The 20,079-nt window shown below is 57.9% G+C and overlaps 1 protein-coding gene across 3 annotated transcripts in view; it reads right to left on the bottom strand.

Moving 5' to 3' along the window:
- Positions 1 to 1,959: 1,959 nt before the first annotated feature.
- AGAP3 (ArfGAP with GTPase domain, ankyrin repeat and PH domain 3) overlaps positions 1,960 to 20,079 on the bottom strand; it is a 116,583-nt gene continuing 98,463 nt past the window's right edge. For 2 of the 3 annotated variants that reach the window (XM_015617822.1, XM_015617821.2), the window contains exons 13-18: positions 16,581 to 16,742; positions 5,927 to 6,081; positions 5,385 to 5,475; positions 4,806 to 5,028; positions 3,502 to 3,757; positions 1,960 to 3,233 (exon numbers count right to left, since the gene is read on the bottom strand). In XM_015617822.1, the coding sequence (XP_015473308.1) occupies positions 3,009 to 3,233; positions 3,502 to 3,757; positions 4,806 to 5,028; positions 5,385 to 5,475; positions 5,927 to 6,081; positions 16,581 to 16,742 (1,112 nt within the window). In that variant the 3' untranslated portion in view covers positions 1,960 to 3,008. The remainder of the gene's footprint in view (positions 3,234 to 3,501; positions 3,758 to 4,805; positions 5,029 to 5,384; positions 5,476 to 5,926; positions 6,082 to 16,580; positions 16,743 to 20,079) is intronic. The other variant, XM_033519879.1, reaches the window with a different exon arrangement.

Genomic DNA, 20,079 nt, shown 5'->3' with positions numbered 1-20,079 from the left:
CACAGACACAGCTCCTGCCCCTAAACACACACAGCTCTGCTCCTGAGCACAGACACACACCTCTGCCCCTGAACATGGGCATGGAGCTCCTGCTTCATTCAGCCTGGCCCGGGGCCACCTGAAGCCACACTGGTCACCTTGGCACCCAGATGTACTCCAGCACTGGAGTAATGCTGGGCTGGGGAAAGACAGGACAGGGCACATTTGGCTCCTTGGGACGGTGTCAGAGCCTGCAGGGATCAGGTGGCATTCTCTGTCCCCAGGTGCCAGCAAAAGGGCATCACCGGGATCCTCAGCACCTGTTTGCAATTTGTGGGCAGCAGGAAGGCACCTGCCTGTCCCCACAGGGCTGTGCCCACACCGGTGCCTCTGCCAGCAGAACCTGGCCCGGGCTCTGGGTGCCCTGAGGGGGCTGCACCCCATGAGCACTGCAGTGGGGGGGCTGCTCAGGGCTGTGTGGCCCCAGACCTTGGACATCGGTGATCTTTGTGGGCCCCTTCCAATTCAGGGTATTTTGATTCCAGAGCCATCCCCACGCGGTTCCTGGTGGCGTGGTCATCACTCGCAGCCCCAGCCCAGCAGAGTGTGGGGGCAGGCCAGGGCTGTCCTGGGCTCAGAGCTGGGTCCAGGCTGGGCACCCGGGGCCTGGGGCAGGGCTGGGATGGGAAGGGAGGTGCCAGGGCTGGGTAGGGCGGGATCCCGCGCGGGAGATGATGTATGGGCAGATGTATCAGATCGCACAAGATAAACAAGCAGTGAATTTCATCAGGGCCCATCATGGCTTTAATTTGGCTGCCTAATGAGTCAGATCCAGCCGCGCAGATAAAAGTTGTCAGAGCCGCAGCCCTAATGAATTTCTTGCCACTTGTAATCAAGGCAGCTTGTCTGAGGGGGATGATTAATGGGCCCCAGAGGAGCTGCCGTCCCTCGGCTTCCATTCCCGTTAATGCAGTCGCCAGGAAATTAACCAAACCCAGCACTGGGCTGGGGCCGGGGCCGCTGTGGGGGCACCCATGGGCACCGCAGTGGGGTGGGAATGAGGGGTGACATGGGCGCAGGGGCCAGGCTGGAACTGGGAGCAGGAGCAGGATGAGGGTGATGACACGGGCACACACAGCCAGAACACATCAAGGAGTGGAGGGGCTGGGGCCACCGTCTGCAGCCCCCAGCAAGGCAGGCCTCTGCCATGGGAGGGGCACAAGGAGAAAGCAGCAGGGGTTTGACAGGGACAGCTGAGGGTACCTGAGGTAGCTGGGGGTGTCCTGGCACCTCCCTTTCTTTCAGCACTGCCACACAGGCTTGGGGCCCAAGGCCTGTGGCCAGTAGAGCCCGGACCCCCACACAGAGACACTGCAGCCCTGAACTGCTGTTTGTGCTGTGGCCGCAGCCAGCCCAGAACTGTCAGCACTGGGGCGCTGCTCTGCCCACAGCTATGAGAAGCATGCGAAGTCAGGGCTGGCAGAGCAGACACACAGTTCCCTTCACTGCTCAGGGGTCTCTGCCTGTGCCTTGGGACTCGACGATCCCCAGTCTTCTGCAGCCGCAGCAGACTCCTTGCTCGCTGTGGCAGCCCATCACTCCCTGCTCATCTCTGCCTTCCCCCGTCCCAGCTTCACACTCGCTATTCTGTGCACAGGGACCAGCACTCCTGCCCTGCATGTCCCCTCTCCAGCACAACCCTCTGCTGTGCCCATCTCCCATCCTGCCAGAGCTGTGCATGCCTCTGGGGCCATGTTCTGGCATTGTACCTCAGCGCCCAGGGTTGGCACACCTCCCCTCCACACCTAAGCACACTGTCGTGTCCCAAGGGCCTGGTTTGGCACAGGACTGCTGTTACCAGAGCCTGAGCTGGAGGAGAAGAGGCTGAATGTTGTCAGTGTTGGCAGGAGAGTCACCAGACCCAGCTGCAAACCAGGGCTGCATCGGAGGCCCCAAAGGCAGCACACTGAGACTCTGGCCTGGCAGGAGGTGGGTTGCTTTATTGGCCTTTATCTCCTTGGCTGCAGATAACACACACAGGGCAACTCATGGAAAAGAAACCATATATACAGAGTGTCCATATAAATATTTCCAATGTACATTTTATACACAAGTGACAGAGACATTCCATAGCAGTGTCCAAAGCCTTGAGGTTCCAGCATTCAGCTAGAGGCTTGACCCTAATGCAAAGGGAGATGCTCCTCTCCTCCTCTTGCTCAGCTGGAGACCAGCCCCACCTGGGCAGCAGCGGGAGCCAGCGGGAGGCTCTGATGGAGACACTGTGTATGGCTTGGAGCTTTAACCTGGAAGGACAGTGACTCTACAGACAGACAGACAGACAGAGCTGGGGATCCCGGGGTGACCATCCTCCTCCCCCTCCAGGTCACCAGGGAGGCTGGGGAGGCCTTTGTCCAGGGGCTGCGCTGGGGAGATGCCATCCTTGCATCAGCACATGGGGAGCAATATCGGCAGGTGCATTCCTCCTGCACCGGCCCCAAGCACAGGAGCATGGGGGTGCAATGGAGAAACACACAGCTCCTGCTGCCCCCCACCTCATCACTGCAATGGGGAGTGTGGAGAGGCCAGCATGGAGGGAGAGCAGGAGGAAAGTGCCCAAACAGACCTGTCTGAGGGCGCAGGTGTGGCCGTCAGCCTCCTTGGTACTGCTGCACAGGGGAGGGCTACACACCTGTACTGCCCCCAGCCCCTGCTTTATCTGCAGATGGGGGTGGCAGGAGAAACTGCCTCCCCATCCATGTACCGGTCACGAGAATGGGGTGCACTGGAGCCACCCCAGTGATTATGCAGGAGCTCCTCCACAGGCTGCCAGCATTGGGTCTGCGAGAGGTGGCTGGAACCAGCGCAGAGGAGCAGGATGCTGCTCCCAGCCTCCTCCTGGATGGAACGGGGGTTCTGGTGCAGGCAAACACCACGGGGGCCCATCTGTGCTGCTCTCAGAGCCACTCCTGCGGCCCTGCTCCCCGGCAGGGCTAGAGGGCAGCTGTGGCGACCAGAGGGCCCGTGCAGGGCTAGACTGTGCTGGGGCTGGTGCTGAACTCAAGAGGCGCCGCGGTGCAGGCGTTGTTGTTGGCATTGGCGTTGCGGCGGGGCAGGCTGGGGGTCAGCGTGGCGCTGCTGTCGCTGGGGCAGCCGTGCTGCAGCAAGATGTCGATGCACTCCTGGCTGCCGGCTCGCCGGGCATAGGCCAGTGGGGTCAGGCCCCGAGCATCCCGGCTCTTCACATCCACTCCGTACTGTGCAGGAGAGAAGCAGCCGGTCAGCGTTGCTGGGAACCGCGTGCCCAGGGACACGGGAGTGGCACAGAGCAGAGGGGCTCTGGGGAAGGCAGGAAGAGGGTGCTGGGAGGGTGGGCAGGGAGAGGGTGCTGGGAGGGTGGGAGGTCAGTTCCTGTGGGCACGTGGGGGAACCCACGGAAGCATGATGTAAAGGGTAGCAGGGAGGTAGGGAAGCACCTGGAGAGCACCAGGAGGGCTGCGGTGGAGGCTGCAGGTTCAGTCTTACCCAGATGAGCAGCAGTGTGAAGACCACGTTGGCCATTGCGCAAGAGAGATGCAGCGCTGTGCGCCCGTCTCCATCTCCGTAGGTCTCGTTCACTTCCTCCTTGGTGCCATGGGCCAGGAGCGTCACCACAAGGCGCAGGTCATCCTCCACCACGGCCCGCAGCAGCTGCTGCCCCAGGGGGATGTCAGACTGGGGCAGTGGGGCCAGAAAGAGCTTCTGCTCGTACTTAGCCCGGATCCAGTGCTCCTTCTCCTCCCTGCCAGACAGGACATTGTCACTGTCACAGTTGAGACAATTTGCCTGGGCCCCATGCACAAAAGGACGTGACTATCAGCTCTGCCATGTGACCATACTCGTGTGAGCAGTGGACATCTGTCACACCCAGGTATGTTCTGCACATCCCCGGCCGTGCCCCTGTGCCCACAGCTGCCACTGAGGCTCCGTCACCCCACTCTGGACACCTGCCTGGCACCTGCTTGACTCACGCCGCACCTCCTGACAGCTGCCTGTGGACACTGTGTGCTCACACCCGTGTCTGTGCAGCAGCAGCGTCCTGCACCCAGACCCCACACCCGTCTCTGCGCACCTCCGTGCTGGAGCCCCTCGCCCAGTGCTGTGTGCCCGTGCTGAGGCAGCTCAGGGACCGTCCCTATCCCGTGCCTGTGTGTGTGCCACGGCCAGTGGCAGGAAAAGGTTAGTGCTGCACACGCCAGCCCAGTGCCACGGGAGGCACCTTATCGCTGCCGCCGTCTCGCCTGCTGCAGACAAAGGCTGTGTCCGCGTCCGTCCCGCCGGGGCGGGGGATCGATGCGCGCCGGCCGCCGCTATCTGCTGCCATTCTATCCATCTGCATCTGGCGGGTGGCCATCAATGCCCCGCGCAGAGCATGCTCACACTCCCACCAACCCCTGACCCGCGCTCCGCCGCTGATAAGCCGCAGAATGGGCTCTTGTTGGGATGAGTGACAGCGGAGTGGCTCCGATAGGGACAGACAAGGGCCTGAAAGGGACAGACCCTGGAGACCTGCACGACGCTGCCAAGCCATCTCTGTTAACCCCTTCGGCTGTGCAGCCAGCCTCAGCTCTCAGAGTCACCGCAAGGCTGTGGCTGCCACGGAGCCCCACTGCCCCACCAGGGTGGCAGGAGACAGTGGCCAGAGCCTTGCAGGCAGGCAGGACCCTCAACGCTGGAGCATCCTGAGGAATCCTTCCTGCCTCAATGGCTGTTCCCAATCCCTATAGTGTCCCCCAGCCCTCCTGGTATTGTTCCCAAGAAGCATCCCTGGGGTTCACCACCTCCCTTACCGACTGCTCTCAGGCGTGGGCTTGGGGTACCCCTCCACCATTCCCTCCCAGACAGCGTTTGCAAGTGCGTTGCCGATGGCAGTCATGACCATAAGAAGCTCGCTAGGCCAGTCATCCAGGTCCAGGGAGCGCACACGGGACAGGTGGGTGCCCAGGTTGCGATGGATCCCAGAGCACTCGATGCACATGAGAGCACCCAGGTTCAGACTGGCCCAGTCCGGATCTGAGGGCAGCAGGATCAGTGGGGGAGAGTTAATAACCTGCCAAGACTCACTCACCAGCCCGTCTCCGGTGGTTCAGACTCGTATTTGCAGGCTCTGCCCACCAGAGCCCTTCCCAGTTCAGTGTCCCTGGGAGAGGTGCACGTGGAGGGGCCAGGACCTCGGGCTGGCCACTGAGTGGTCACAGGCCAGTGTGGCAGTGTGGTCTGTACCCCAACCCTGAGGAGCAGCTCCACTACAGGAGAGGACAGGACAGACACACGGAGCAGGTCTTTCTGGGCTGAGAGAGGGGGTGCTGGGGTGGCTGGAGCCCCCTCCCCTCCTGGGTGAGCCCCCCGCCCAGTGTAGCATCTCTTACTCGGTGCATCGCAGTCCACGCAGAAGCTGTTCCCACGTGCGGTACGGACGGCCTGCATGGCCTGTGCGTCGCCCTGGCTGCCCAGCCGAGCCTGGAAAGAACCCCACAAAGCCCCCTTCACTGCAGGCCAGCCACCCTACCCCATCCTGCACCCCTCCTGGAGTGCCACACCCGCTCCATGAGGCTAGCCAGCATGTGGGCTCTGACAACAGGGTTGGGAGTGGCCAGGTGTGTCCCAGAGGAGCAGGGGACAGTGGGCCAAAGTGGGGAGAAAGGGCAGAGATATCCAGGGAGGGAATGAACCATGTAGGATCCACCCACATGGGATGCAGAGTACTCTGTGGGGCCAGGGCCAGGCAGGCAAGAGGTGACAAGAAACCTGAGGAAACGGCATAGTCCCAGAGATGGGAGTGAAATCTCACTGGGAGAAGAGGGATCAAAGCAGGATTCAGTGTGGACAGACAGACAAGTGTGGGACATGGAGGAATGTGGCAAAGCAGATGCCAGAGAAGATAGAACAGAAGTTGGCCAAGGCCTCCTACCTTGTTTTTGCTGCTCTCACATCCCTGCAGGCTGGCCAGGATCTGGCTCTCAATGGCCTGCACCCAGAGCTCCCGCTCCTCTGATGTTGAGGCTTCAAAGAGCCATGTCTGGCCCGTCAGTGACACGATAATGAACTCAAATGGCTCGTCTGGTTCTGGAAGAGAAAGGTGTGCCATAACACGGGGCTGGGATGGAGGACATCTGCCATGGGACAGATCCTGGCAGTCCACCACCATCCCCATAGGGTTGAGGCAGCAGCAGAGCCCAGGAGGCTGGGACAGGCAAATGCCTGCAGAGAAGAATCAGAGCTTGGTGCCAGTCCTCCCTCCCTCTGCCCCACACAGCTCCACTGGCTTGTGCCCACTCTCCCTGCTCTGTGTCCCACCCTCGGAGAAAGCTGCCAACCTCTGGAACCCTGAAATCAGCTCCTCCACTGAGCCAGAGCCTGCAGACAGCCCCTGCACCAGTTCTCAGTGCCCGCCCTCGAGCGGCTTTGGAGCAACAGGCCCTGCACACGGAGTAAGCCACACAAGAGGGGTCTGTGCAGGGGCTCAGCACAGCTCCTCACCTGAAAACGTGTTCTGCCCTGCTAACACCTGCCAGCATGGCTCTGCCTCACACGGCCCCCCACGGGCACAGCTCAGGGGGTGTTGTGTCAGCCTCACACCCAGCACCAGCATTTACCTTTTATTGCCAACTTCAGTAGTTAGTGCAGTAAATGACTTAACTAAGCGGGGCCTGAATGGAATGACTAATAAACGTTATGTCACAGCACACGCTTCAGCTCATAGCAAAATGATTTGTAATTACCTAATTAGCGTTATGCAAATAACACCCTCATCTCCATAATGTGCCTTCCCAGCTCTCTATTAAAAGCAGGGAGTCAACTGCTCAGCTCCAGAGACAGCACGGAGGCCGAGGGGCCTCCGGTCCACATCAAGGCAGAGCTGCGCTGGCCTCGAGCCTGGTGGGGCCAGGCATGACGTGGGGAGGTGAGCAGGGGAGTCTGGAGGGGTTTGAGGGGAGTCCCCTTCTCTCCCTGACTTCTCTGCAGCACAGAAGCCCCTCACTGCGGAGGGAAGCAGCAGAAAGGCAGGGACCGAGGAGCTGCTGCAGCCCACAGTGAATGGCTGCAGAGGCCCCCAAGGGCACGGCCACCATCAGCTGCTGTGGGGCCACCTGGCCCATCTGAGCCAGGCTGTGTCCATGAACATCCCCAGAACACGGTGCAGCCTTGGGAGGTCTTAGGAAGGCCAGGTCTGTAGGGCACGATGGGACTGTACAGCCCTTCCTCCCAGGCCTTTCTCAGCACCTGCACTGACAAGTGCCAGGCCTGGAGATCACCGGTGCTCCTGAACTGGTGTGGGAGCACAAGGCTGCATTTCCACACCATCAGAGCCTGGGGAGGATGGAATTACTCCAGCACGAGGGCTTGTCCTGGCTTGCCCTTTCCAGATTGGATTTTACTCATTTCACCCTAAATCAGCCTGGGACCCCTCCTCTGGGGAAAGATGTCTGCAGCTGCCTCTCTCCTGCTGGACTCTCCTTTCTCTGTGATGTACAGGCATAACTGGGATATTCCACTTGTCCAGCACTTTCCTCCAGCTCTCAGCCACAGGAGAGAACCCACAGACACCAAGTCCCAGCTCAAAAACAAGATTCTTGGAAAATATACAGCTGCTAGCTTGTGAATACTGGGAGAGGAATAAACAGCCGACAGCCAGGCCAACAGGCATTGCCTCCTTTGCTTGCTGGCACCAGCCTCTGTGAGTGCTGCCAGAGCCTGGCATGGGCAGGGAGCCTCCAGACTGCCGGGGAGCCAGGACCACCTCCCCACAGCCACAGGACTGGTGGCTGCCTAGGGCCAAGCACTACCAGCCAGGAAGGAATGAGCAGCAGCTCCCTGGGGCAGAGGCTGCCCAGGTGCTGCAGGGAGCATTTGCAGACAGCGCTCTTGACGAACACTGACACATCAGAACAAGCCCTGTTCTCCTCAAATCTCATCCTGCCTTGGTCTGAGCCACCTGTGGCTGCTGCCACTGTGTTGCACAACCCAAGCCAGCTGCCTGGACTTGGAAAGCACATCATGGCCACCAGGACACAGTGAGGATTCCTGCTGTGGGCTCACATGGCCCCATCCTCCTTGTTCCTGTTTCCTGTTTGCCCAGCACCTTCCCACCAAGCAGGCAGGCAGGAATCCCAGTCTCAGCCTTCCTGCACCTATACGCTTCCCAGGGAAGAAAATGCCTGCTCTGCCTACCCAGAGCTCTGGTGTGGGGGTCACTGCTGCTCCTTGAGGCACCGTGCTGAGGCAGGGCACTCCATCTCTCAGGGCTCCCTGCACTCTGCTCAGGACATTCACAGTAGGGCAGGAGGTTCCCTCCTTCTGGGAGAGAAATTTCTGTGGCTCCAACCAGACTCAGACATACTTTCCTACTATCACAGCTGAGGGACATCCCAGAGCTCTAGGGCTGCTCAGTCCCAGCCGTGGGAGCAGTCCCAGTCCAACCAAAGCCCTGGTGCCAGCTCTGCAAGACACAGGACCTCCATTCCCTTCCTTCTTTGTGCCTTCTGGATTCCAGCTTCATGCCAAACAAAGGCCCTGTTGCTCTCGGAGCTTGGAAAGAGCTATCAAAGGACCACAGCTTTTCTGCTGTGCTAAGACAAATTCCCCACCTCATAGTGCAGGATGGCACCGTGGGGCTGGATCTCTGGAGGCCCTAGGATAGCATGACTATGACAGAAGAGCGTGGCACTGCGGGATCACACCCCTGGGTTCACATCTGAGGACCAGCAAAGCTGGGAAGGGAATCAAGGATTTGCAGCAGCTTCGAGCACTGCGCAGACCCAGCTTCTGGGATAGTCTAGGACCAGTTCCTGAGCTCCTCAGGGCACCCATACAAGTTGGATCAGACTCAAGCTGTTGTTTTAGGGGAAGTACTGGGCATTCTCAGCTTCTTCTGGAGAGAGGTACAGATTTCCAATGTGGCAGGGCCATTTCTGGCTGGATGAAGGGGTAGCACCAAGCAGATGACATAAGCAGAAGGGTCCAGACGACCTCTGCTGAAGCAGAGCTGGCAGAACTCCCTCCCCGGCTCCACACATGGGCACAGGCTCCTTCTCGGAGGCCAGACAAGTCCCAGAGCTTGCCAGCTCTAATCTGACAGGGCTCAGAGCTCAGAGGAAGCCGCTCCTACAGGAGTGGGGAGCCCTTCCCAGCTTCCTCCGAGTGAGCAGCTATCCGGGGGCCAGATGGCAGAGCCCGGCCCCCCAGCCCTGCGGCTGCCCCAGTGCGCTGGTGGGAGCCCATTACACCAGCTACATTAGAATTAGTGGGCAGCGGAAATGAACGCGCTGCCTCTCTCTCTCCTGATGATTTTTTGATGATGTTTTAAAGACTGAGCTCCGTGAAGAGTTGCTGAGCAGAGTTTGGTGTGAGCTAGCTCTGCTAATGGGTGTTAACCCCACGACCCCCCTTCCAACACCGGGCAGGAACAAGGGCTCTGAACAGGAGCAGGATGAGGGAGGGCATGGCCGGGACAGCAGGGACACACGGCACCCAGACCCCACCGGCAGCCATGGGGACAGGCAGGGACTGCAGGGAGATGAGCAGCCCCAGGACAGTCACCCCTCCTCTGCCAACACGTCAGCCTCGGGGGGAAGCATCCCCTGGACAGCAGAAGAGCACCACGGGGCTGCCATGAATGAGGGAATAGAGACACCCTCTATTAGAATAGGGACACCCTGTGTGTCCGGCCAGGAGCCAGACCAAAGGGACAGCAGGAGGGTAAGGAAGTGCCCACCAGGATGCAAGGGAGCTCACACGTGCTGCTCAAGGCAGCTCTGGGGCGAGGTGCACAGGGGAACAGCGTGCCCCACTGACACCTGTGGGATGCCAGAGAGGAAAAGGCAGTGGAGCAGCAGTGACACAGAGTGCTGCCCTCACAACTCGTGCCAAGTCCCCTCTCTATGCTCTGAGTGGGGGAAGTAAAGCTCTGAGCAGAAGGGGTACACCAGGCAGCTAGAAACACCTCAGCTTTAACAAAGGGCTGGGGCAGAACTTGGTCCTGCTCTGCAAAGGGCTCTGGTTACACCCTGCACTGGTGCCCAGCCCAGACACCCTCCTGTGGGGACCCTGACGTGGAGCCATGGAGCAGCACTACCCACCTCCTTTCCCATGGACACCCTGCTTCTCCATGGGGTGCAGCAGGTCACCCAGGCAGCGTGTTCCCCGGGGAGCTGGCCCCATGCCACAGCCCTGCCCAAGGTGCCCCCACACAGGTTGGGGCAGCACTCTCAGAGCACAAGCAGCAATATGGAGGGCTGCTCCCCTGTCTCAGAAGCATCAGGATACAAAGCAGCTCTCGGAGGAGCGATGGCCCTCTGCTCCCCTCTAAGTGCAGCAGGACCATGTTACCAGCACTTGGACACGGCACTGTCCAGTGCCTCTCTACACAGGGCACTGGACAGGCTCCCCCACCCCAGCCCAAAGGCACAGGGCAGCACTTTCTTCCCCCATGGGAAGCAGGAGTTCACCCAGGGGGTGGCAGGAGCATCTCCATGCCAGCACACCAGACAGAGAGCCTACCATGCCAGACAGCTTCCCAGCTGGCTCCTTCCTGAGCAGGGGGTGCAGGAGAGTGTAGGACACCTTCCCTGCATCCCAGCAGGTCTGGCAGAGAGGAGCAGGAGTCCACTCAACATCAGCAAAACAGGAAGCAGAGCTGGCACTGAGCCCCACTCTTGAAGCAGAAGTCTCCTCTGTCACCTCTGCTCTTCAACATCTCCCAGTCACATCCAGCCTCTCCCGCATGCTGAACTTCTCCCACTCCCATCCCTTCTCCCACTTTTTGCTGGCATAGTAGAAGTTGCCTCCAGAGGCCCTGGGGAGTGGGTAGTCACACAGGGAGGAGGTGGGGGGATGCCTCCAGCACGTGGGGCACACGGCAGGAACCAGGGCAGGTCCTGTCTGACATCCAGGGAGACCCTGGCCCACAGCTCTGCTCTCTGCCTGACAAACCTGTGAGGAGGGTCCTGGAGCAGGGCAGCTGGCAGCCCCTGGCCTCAGGATGCTTGTTTGCAAGCTGCAACTGTATCATATCATTATGAGGTGTTTGGGATATCAACAAATTAGCAGGCGTCTGGGAAGGGAAGGATGCAGCACCATTCGTAAATGTCAGCTTGCTACCTCCTCATTTTGCAGATCATTAAACCCAATATTCCCAACCTGTATTAGTGCGACACGGACAGGCCCCTCGGCAGGGACAGGAGAGCACAGCAGAACAGCGCTGTGGAGACCCCCAGCCTGCTGTCCCAGCACCCCCAGGGCCCAGAGCACCCCAGGCCGAGCTGGCACGGCAGCACGGGGACGGCAGCCGGGCTCGAGAGTGCATGGGCACACCGAGCTGTACAGCGGGGTCTCAAACGGGTGGGGTGCGTGTGGGGAAGGACACGGTGTGTCAGGAGGAGCAGGTGCTCCCAAGAGACACCACAGGTACACAGGGCTGTGCAGGGGGGTTGTGGTCAGGTCAGAGACAGTCATTTGTGTGGAGATGGCAGGGAGGATGTGATGTGGGGTGCAGCGGGGGCGAGCCTGGGAGGAGGCACAAGAGCCAGGGGCCCTGTGCAGGCATCGGGGAGGGAAGGTCACAGGAGGGAGGGCACGGACAGCGCAGGCTTCATGGTGTGAGCAGAGGCTTGTGGCAGGGTCAGGGGGGCACACACGTTACCCCTCCCTCTCAGAGGGGTAACACGGAGCTGTATAAGGTCTCCCAGGAACCACAGGCTAGGGGCTGGGAGCTGATGGAGACAGGAGACCAGCTGAACCAGTGAGATGCCCAGCACAGACTGCCTCCCTCCTGCCAGGACAGAGCAGGGAGCTCCGGGGTCCATGACGAGCTGGAGTGACTTGTTAGCACTGAATTAAGAGGCTTGGTGGGAGGAAGCGCACGGGTGACACAAGCTGTGTGGGGCAGGCGGGAGCTGAGCGATAGCAGCTGGAATCCCCAGCAATCTGGTGAGCACGGCTCAGCCTCACACTCCTGCCTTGCCACGATCGGCCTCGACAGCCCCTGACAGTTGGCATTAATCACGCACATCGCCCCAACACAACTCTTTACTGGCCATCAATTTCCTGTGGGTTTTAAAACTAAAAAACAAAGACAAAACCGCGTCGTTTGGCCGCCACTGAGAAGCACATTAAGGGGCTGTCAGCTTCTCGCCATGCACCCTGCATCACTCTTTAAGCACATGAGAAGTTCATTATCCCCGGAGCTCTGGCAGCCATGGGGAGACTGGAGCAGGGAGCGTCGCAAAGGTGCTGCTGCCCTCAGCTGTGTCTGCTGGTTCCTTGGCCCTCCTGGCAGCCTCAACAGGGGCCGAGGGTCCAGGCAAAGAGGAGTGTGGCTGCAGGGGGGCTGGAGGCTGCTCCATGGCAGGACAGGGCACTCCTGGCCACAGAGCTTTGCTGGGCTCTGATGAGAGCAGACTTTTCTGATGGTCCTTGCAGGATGACACTGCACCTACACCACGGGGATGAGCATCTTTGTCCCCTGACAGCCTGACACACGTTTACCAGCCTGTGGGTGCTCCCTGACAGCCTGAGCTGCACTCCCCAGCTTGGTGACATCTCCGGCAGCCCAATCCCACGCCTGCCATAGTTTGTGGATGCTCCCTGGCAGCCTGACATGGAGCTCTCTTTAACATGAGCCCATGTAAAAAAGCAACAGCTCGTTTGATTTATGATACTTCAGAACAACTAAGATTCAATTGCTCTGCACGTCCCTGGCTCTGATTACCTCCTAAATGAGATAAACTGATGGCAATTTATCCCCAGACCTCACCAACTTTCCCAGGATGCTAACCTGAGCTGCTCGTGCCTAGCTCACGGGCGTGGGGTGGGTGCAGGCAGGTGCAGGCAGCCTGAGCACAGCACAAACCTGTCCCTCACATAGCCCCGGGCTGCTCCTGCCCGTAGGGATGCTGTGACAGAGGCTGAGCCTGATACCCTGCCTGGCCCCATGCAGCTCCTGGTGGGTGGGAAGTCCTGGGGTGCTGTCCCTCCACACTACTCCCTGCACCAGCACAGCCACACTGACGTGAGCTAATGGAAACCACAGCTCCACACTGGGCTGTCCCCATGTTCCTGCCACAACAGTGAACCCTCTGCAGAGGGATGAGCACCACAGGGGAACAGCAGCTTGGCCACAAGGGATGGCAGCTCTGCCACAGGGCCCAGCAGCCCTGCTCCTGGTGCAGCAATTTCACATTTGCACCGAGTTGACTATGTGGAAGCAAAAAACTTGAATTGCCTGCTCTGAAAAAAACTGCCCTAAACTGTTCAAAAGCAGCCAGAAAAGATTCAAGGGTGTATCAGTTGTACTTATGGAGACCAGTCCATGGCACAAACCATCGGCTGTGCCCATGGTGTGGGGCAATGCTCAGCCCAGGGTTCACGGTTGGACCATGCAGATATTGGGATGGGACCTCAAGCAGAGGCTCAGCACCTCCTTGTACTTGTTGCCAGTCTCCTGCCAGTCATGCAGGACAGCAACCCATCACAGGTGGCCACCTGAGCACCAGCCCCAGAGTCACCTGCTCCTCTGCCTCTGCCCTGGCCTGCTGGTCCTGGCAACGAGCTGCCACAGTGTCCAGAGCCGAGTCAGTTCTTGCAGCAGTCCTGGAGCTCAGAGCAGGAGACCAACCAAGTCACTCACAAAGGCACCAGGGGCAGAAGCCATGCAGCAGACATGTGGCAGGCAGAGAATGAAAAGGATGTGTGACCCAGCTCCATAATTCATACTGAGCACAGGGATGCACACAGTCCTCCCTTGACCAGGATGTCTCCCTCACACCAAAATGGGGCACACAGCTCATTGATGCTGCAACTGGCTAAAACCAAGCTGGGAAGCTCCAAGTGCAGCAACAGCGGCCGCTCCCATGGACTCCAAACACGGTTCTACTGGCACAGACGCTGCCCACAACAGCAGGTCCTGTTGATGCAGGGCAAGTTGGGAGCATGACAGAACTGACCCAGCCTCTGGGACTCCAATTCTGCAATTGGATCAAATTTCCAATATCTCTAGATTATTTCAAAACATAAATGCAAGTTCAGTTTGTCAATACCTGACCAAAACCCAGAAACTCACAATGCAGCAGCCCACAGCACCCCAGTGCCCAACTGCAGCACTGAGCTAGCAGATGTTGCACCCAGTCACCCACTGGAGAAGGACACAAGGGCTTGGAAAGTGTGCATTCACGCTGGGGACAGGGAGGATGGGCTGCCTGTGTGCCTGCGGGTTACAGATGCCCCTTCTGCTGTGCCGTGCTCTCCTCACCCCTCCCATGGTGCTCGCACCGCTCCTTCCCTCTGCAGCCCCGGAGCAGCTCAGCCACCTGCTGCCATGTGCTTTGGCAGCAGCAGCTCTCAGAGTGGGGATTCCTCCTGCTCCTGCTCCCGGTACCGGTGCCAGAGGCGCTGGCAGCCGGAGGATCCACAGTCTGCAAGGTCTGTGCAGCGACAGATGAAGTTTGGTAACTTCGCTGGCAAATGAAGTTCTGTGTTGATAAATGCCAAGGAATGTACATTGTAGAAAAAAGTTACATTGCTGGAACACCTGATAGGGCTTTAAATGAACCATATCAACCTGAGACAGGGCCTGGGTAACACTTTAGGTAAGACAGACCTCCGCCCAGCTCACCACCACAGCCAAGGACCAGTGTAGGAAACAACAAAAATGCTCTGATGCCCTCATGCTCGCCACGTCTCCACCCCCATCACTCCACTTCCAGGGATGCTGCCAAACCAGGAAGGACAGAAATAGTGTGTGTGTGTCTGAAAAAACATCCCTATGAAATGATGGAAAAACTGGGATTGTTCAAAGACTCCTGGCCTGGGCACACAAGGAGACGGGTGACAGTCCTCTAGCCTGTGCATCTGGGAGCAGAGGGCTGGGAATTCTGCCAAGCACACACGTGTTGTTGAAAAGGAACTAATCAAATTTTAAGACTTCAAGCAGTGGTTAGTCTGTGTTACTGCTTCATAAAAGTGTTCCCACATTCAATTACCTTTTCCAATAGGAAATTGCATTACATTCTGTGTAACGTGAGGTCCCAGCATCTGCACCTCTCACATTCCATCAGCTGCGCTGAGCAGCCGCAGGACCCAGACCTCCCCTGCAAGCGCTGACACATCAGTCCTGTGCTTCTTGGTCTTTGTTGTGGTCAGATGAGAGCTCTCATGTCCACATCATAAACCCAATCAGCTTTGGGATCAGAGGTCAGCTTTGGGACCTCCTCTATAACTCTTTCTTAGCATTTTATTTACAGGATAGGACATACTACTCCAGCATGTGCTTTCTCAGTCTTACGTGTGGGGGAGCAAAATCATCCCCTCCTTCACTATCCCACTATTCACACAAAGAATGAGCCTCTCCTTTGGCCAAGCACTGGGCTGAGACCTGCAAACCAATTTGGGAAGGGCAACAATGGGTCTGAGGAGGCAACATACACACAGAGCTAAGAACGAAGTGCAACTATGGGCAACGCTTCTTGCTATCCAAGGGACACCAGTTTGACAGACTCAAATGATGCTCAAGGTGCCTCAGCCACTGCAGAGGTGAAGCCTGTCTTAGACTTGGTGCATTTCAGATGCAGACAACTACAACAGCAAAAGAGGAGCCACAGAGCTGCACATCATCAAAGCAATGATTCCAAGAAAAAGAACTTGAGCTGTTCTGCTATGGGACACCTGGGCTGCTGGACTGCAGGCAGAGATGAGATTTGGAGCAAGATGCCAGGACAGCTGCAGCACCTTCAGGTACAGACTAATATTTCCTGGTTTGTTTTGCAGCAACTGTTAGCTTCAAACACTCGTACTGAACCCTGCTCCCCTCTGAATTACATCTTTACTTTGAGTAAGTTATTGAGTACTGTGGGACAGGATGACCAAGAGTAAAGTCATATCTCACTTTTTCCAGTGGTTAACCACAGATGCAGGCTTTGCAGAACATGGCTGCCAGGCTCATCTCTGCCTGGACAAATTTGGTGTCTCTTCCCAGCAAAATGCTTCCCCATTTGCAGCCTCCCTGTCAAGTTTTGGGTCCCTCTTCAGCAACCACAGACACCAGAATTTCTCAACACAAATCTATCAGTACTCTGAGCATTGGGAAAGCAACACACCAGCCTTCAGCTGGTCCCCTGAAGAAGACAAGCTTTTCCAAAGGACTCTTGTCTTGAGGCAGGTGCCCAGCAGAGGTCTTTTAAACTATGGAAGTTTGGCCAATTTACAAGTCAATTGAAACAGGTCCTTGCAGTGGAAAGTGTCTGAGAGCACACCTTAACCATATGGTGCACTTTCAGGTCTGCTACTAGAGTTAACAATTTTAATTACTGTGTGACTGTCTGTGCACACACAGGCACGATGGTGGTTCTGCACAGCATGTGGGAAATGGAGGGAGAGGCAGATCAGAGAAGCTGGCTGCTTCTTCCTCAGCCCAAGCTCCTTGGACAAGGAGTGCTCTGAGCCCCAAGTCACCATTGAGCCCCATGAGAAGTACTGCAAGCCCCAGGCACTCAGAGAGCTCTGCAGGTGCTTGGCTGCCTGGCACTCTGAACACTGAGCCAGCAGAGCTGCCCCTCGCAGACCCTTCCTACCTTCTGCTGCCGTGCTGGGGCCATCAAGCCGAGTTGTCCCTGTGCTCTTTTTCCTGCGATGCTTTTTCCTGTTGGCATGTGGTGACGGAGGCGGTTCCAGCTTTGGGCTGGCGGCACTGGAAATGTTTGGGCTGGAGCTGAGTGAGTCGGCAGTACCGTTAGCTGGGGACAAAAATCAAGTAAGTCATGTACAGTGGGACAGTGACAGTCTCCTCTTTCCAGAGACACTGAAGAGTTCTGGAGCCAGCTCCAGTACCTGGCTGGCTCAACCCAAGCAACTCCATGAGACAGGGCAGGACCTGCCCAGCTCTGTGGCACAGGGCCACTCCCACACCCACTGCAGCTCAGGGCTGGCAGCTCCTCGGGCAGCCAGGCTGGATCCGCTCCCCATCGGGATCCACGCAGAGCGATCACACAGGGACAGCGCCGGCAGCACCTCTGGAGCAGCCCAGTATCCCACCCCCAAACGCATGTTCCCAGGGAAGCAGCTCCCTCGAAGGGCAGCGTCCTCACAGGGCTGGACAAGCGCCTTGGGGAGGGACAGGCCCAGAAGGTGATCTTGGCCTCCCAGGGGCAGATCCAGCCCCCAGGATCTGCAGAGCCTCTGCAGCAGCATTGCCCTCCCAGCACTGCTCTGCCAGACGAGGTGACTGGGGTTGCCACACTCAGGAACCCGAGCATGATGGGCTCAATAGGCTTCCGATACGGAGCTGAAGAAGCTGCATCCCCAGCAGCAACGCACCAAATTTATCCTCAATCATACTGTTCCTTACAATTAATAGCAGAATTAGAAACAATCAGGGAGCTGCCTAATTACTGTCAATTAGAGTGCGCTAATCAAGCTCCGATCACACACACACACGCTGCCGCTGCACTCACCATTAAATGTCAAATTTCATTAGAGACCAGCAACAAAATCAAAAGCCTGACATTCAATTTCAGCAGCACACACAGCGCAGGCTTCCAATCAGCATAAAAATGCAGACTCCGGGGAAGGCAACGAGGCGCAGGAGCCCTCGCTGCACTGTTAACCCTCTCCTAAATCCACTCCTGCCTCTCCAGTGTCCACCCACCCCCAGGGCATAGATGGCAGCTCCATGCCCAGGACCTCTGCCCCAGGCAGCTCGCCATCCTCTCTGCCACAGTCCAGTGTCTCCATCAAGTCCTGACTTCCCATTTCCATGTTCTGTGGCACCTGGAGTTAAAAAAGGAATCGCTGCATTGCACAAGGGCAGCAGCTCCTGCAGTGGGATGGCAGGGACCTGCCAAGCCTTTCTCCCACCCTGCCCATCCTCTGCTCCCTTGGTTCACCCTGGTTTGGTCAGACTGGATTTTGGGGCTTAATCTCTCTCAACAAATGCCAACAGGGGGTGGAGGCACAGAGGGACACAGGCCAGGACCTGCCCCAGGCAAGGACTGAGGTGCAGCTGGTGTCCCCCTCACACCAAAAGAAAGAGGTTGCAGCATTGGAGCTCTCCCAGCTCTGGTTTCTCCTGCACTGGCACACACCAGTAGGGTGTTTCTGCTGCTATTTATCCATGGGGAAATAGCTCACCCTTTACAATTAAGAGAGATAAATCTAATAAAATCAGACTCCAGTTTTCTACATATAAATTACTGATCCTGCTACAGGACTGTGCTTAGAGCAGGTGTGAAGCACCTTCAGCTCCCAGCCATATGTCACAGGGGACCTGAACTTTCTTGTCAGTAGTTACATGTGGTGCCTCCATCCTCCCTCTGCTGCCCACCTGCTCACCAGGATGCTCCCTGGGCCAAATCCCACACCTCTGGCACCCTGCCCCACTCCAGGCTCAGTGAGAGGGGCCACACATTTCTGCACTCCTCCTGCTGTGAGCCTGGCAGCTCCTTTCACCCACATCCCTGCTCTTACTGCCCAGATCTGGGGACTTGCAGGGCCCCTGTAGGATGGGGGCAAGATTGCAGTGGGGTGGGGGCACCATATGCAACACACTCCCTCTGCTAGAACAGGCATTGCTCACTCTGCTTCCCCTGTAGGACATCTGAAGCCCTCTGACCCACCCAAGGACTTCCAGAGCCCCACCTCTCCAAGGGAACCTTTCACAGGCACACCTGGGACCTCCAAACCAGTAAACCTTAGTGGAGGACCCCGGGACCCCACAGGTGGACTGCAGAGCTCCTGCATAAGGGACAGATATAGAACGTGCTGGAACATGTTTATATGACTGTATGGCCCCATCCCATGGCTCTTCCATGTACTCTCCAGGGCACAGCCAGAGCAGACATCCTGTCCCCAGGAGCTGGGATGGCAGCTTACAGCCTTGCTACATGCCCAAAATCAGCTCTGAGCACAGGAAAATTCCTCACCTGCCCTGCCATGCAGAACTGGAAACACAGCAGAGCCTGGACACCGGCAGAGCTGGGGCTCAGGGGTGGTGCAGGACAGCCTCAGCTCCTTGATGGAGGGGTGGTTGTGCTGCACAGTTCAGCACGTGCTGCCATGTGGAAAATGGCACTGCCCACCCAACAAAGGCCTCCTCCTTCATGACACTGAGAATCCACTTCTGTCAGCTGTGGGGGACACAGAGCAGGGGTGCAGTGCTGGGAACTGCCTGGAACGCAGGGCTTGGGTTCCAGCACAGTGTGGTGGGACCTGAGAGTAGGTGAACAGCCACCATGCAGGACAACAGTGAGCACTGAGATGACATCTCACCATGTCACTGGCAGGAGAAGCAGCATAGAATCACAGAATGGTTTGGGTTGGAAGGGACCAAAGTCACCAAGTGCCACCCCCTGCCATGGGCAGGGACACCGTCCACTGTCCCAGGCTGCTCCAAGCCCTGTCCAGCCTGGCCTTGAACACTTCCAGGGATGGGACCACCACAGCTTCTCTGGGAACTCTGTTGATTTTCACCATCCTTTCCTTATAAAACACCTCTTCCTTATATTTAGTCTAAACCCACCCACTTTTAGTTCAAGAACATTATTCCTTTTCTGCTACAACAGATTGTGCAGATCAGCTCTCATTTGAGTCTTCAGTTACTGTGCATAGAGGAGGGAGATTGGTCCAGGTGCTGTGAGCATGGACAGCTCCTCCATGGACAGGAACAGGACAGGAAGCAGAAGGATGGGGGCAGATGGACAAGGGTCAGAAGGACAGGGAGCAGAGGGGTAGGGCCATGGGCTAGCTGGCTCTCCTGTGGCACCCAGGGAAGAGCAAGAAACGGCACGGCCGCACCAGCCCCCGGCTCCGCAGAAGAGCTGCTGGGAGGAAGGATGAGACCGGCCAGGACAGCTCCTGGGGCAGGAGGGAACTGGGGCGAGGAGCCGCTCTCCAGAGGGCTCACGTCACAAAACCGATCTGTGCCAAGGCATGTGCCAAGGCAGTGCTGCACGAGGGCATCAGACACGCTGCTGTGCAGATGGGGCTCGGAGGTCCCGCTGCCTGCGCTCACGGCTCCTGGGGGCCAGGCCAGGTGGGACCCTCTCCTGGCCCAGAGACAGGCAGACACTGCCAGGT

The sequence above is a fragment of the Parus major genome, chromosome 2 (genome assembly GCF_001522545.3).
Source record: "Parus major isolate Abel chromosome 2, Parus_major1.1, whole genome shotgun sequence".
In the NCBI taxonomy this organism is placed as follows: Eukaryota; Metazoa; Chordata; class Aves; order Passeriformes; family Paridae; genus Parus; species Parus major.
Note: the sequence above shows the minus strand (reverse complement) of the source record. Positions and strands in the feature narration are given on the sequence as shown.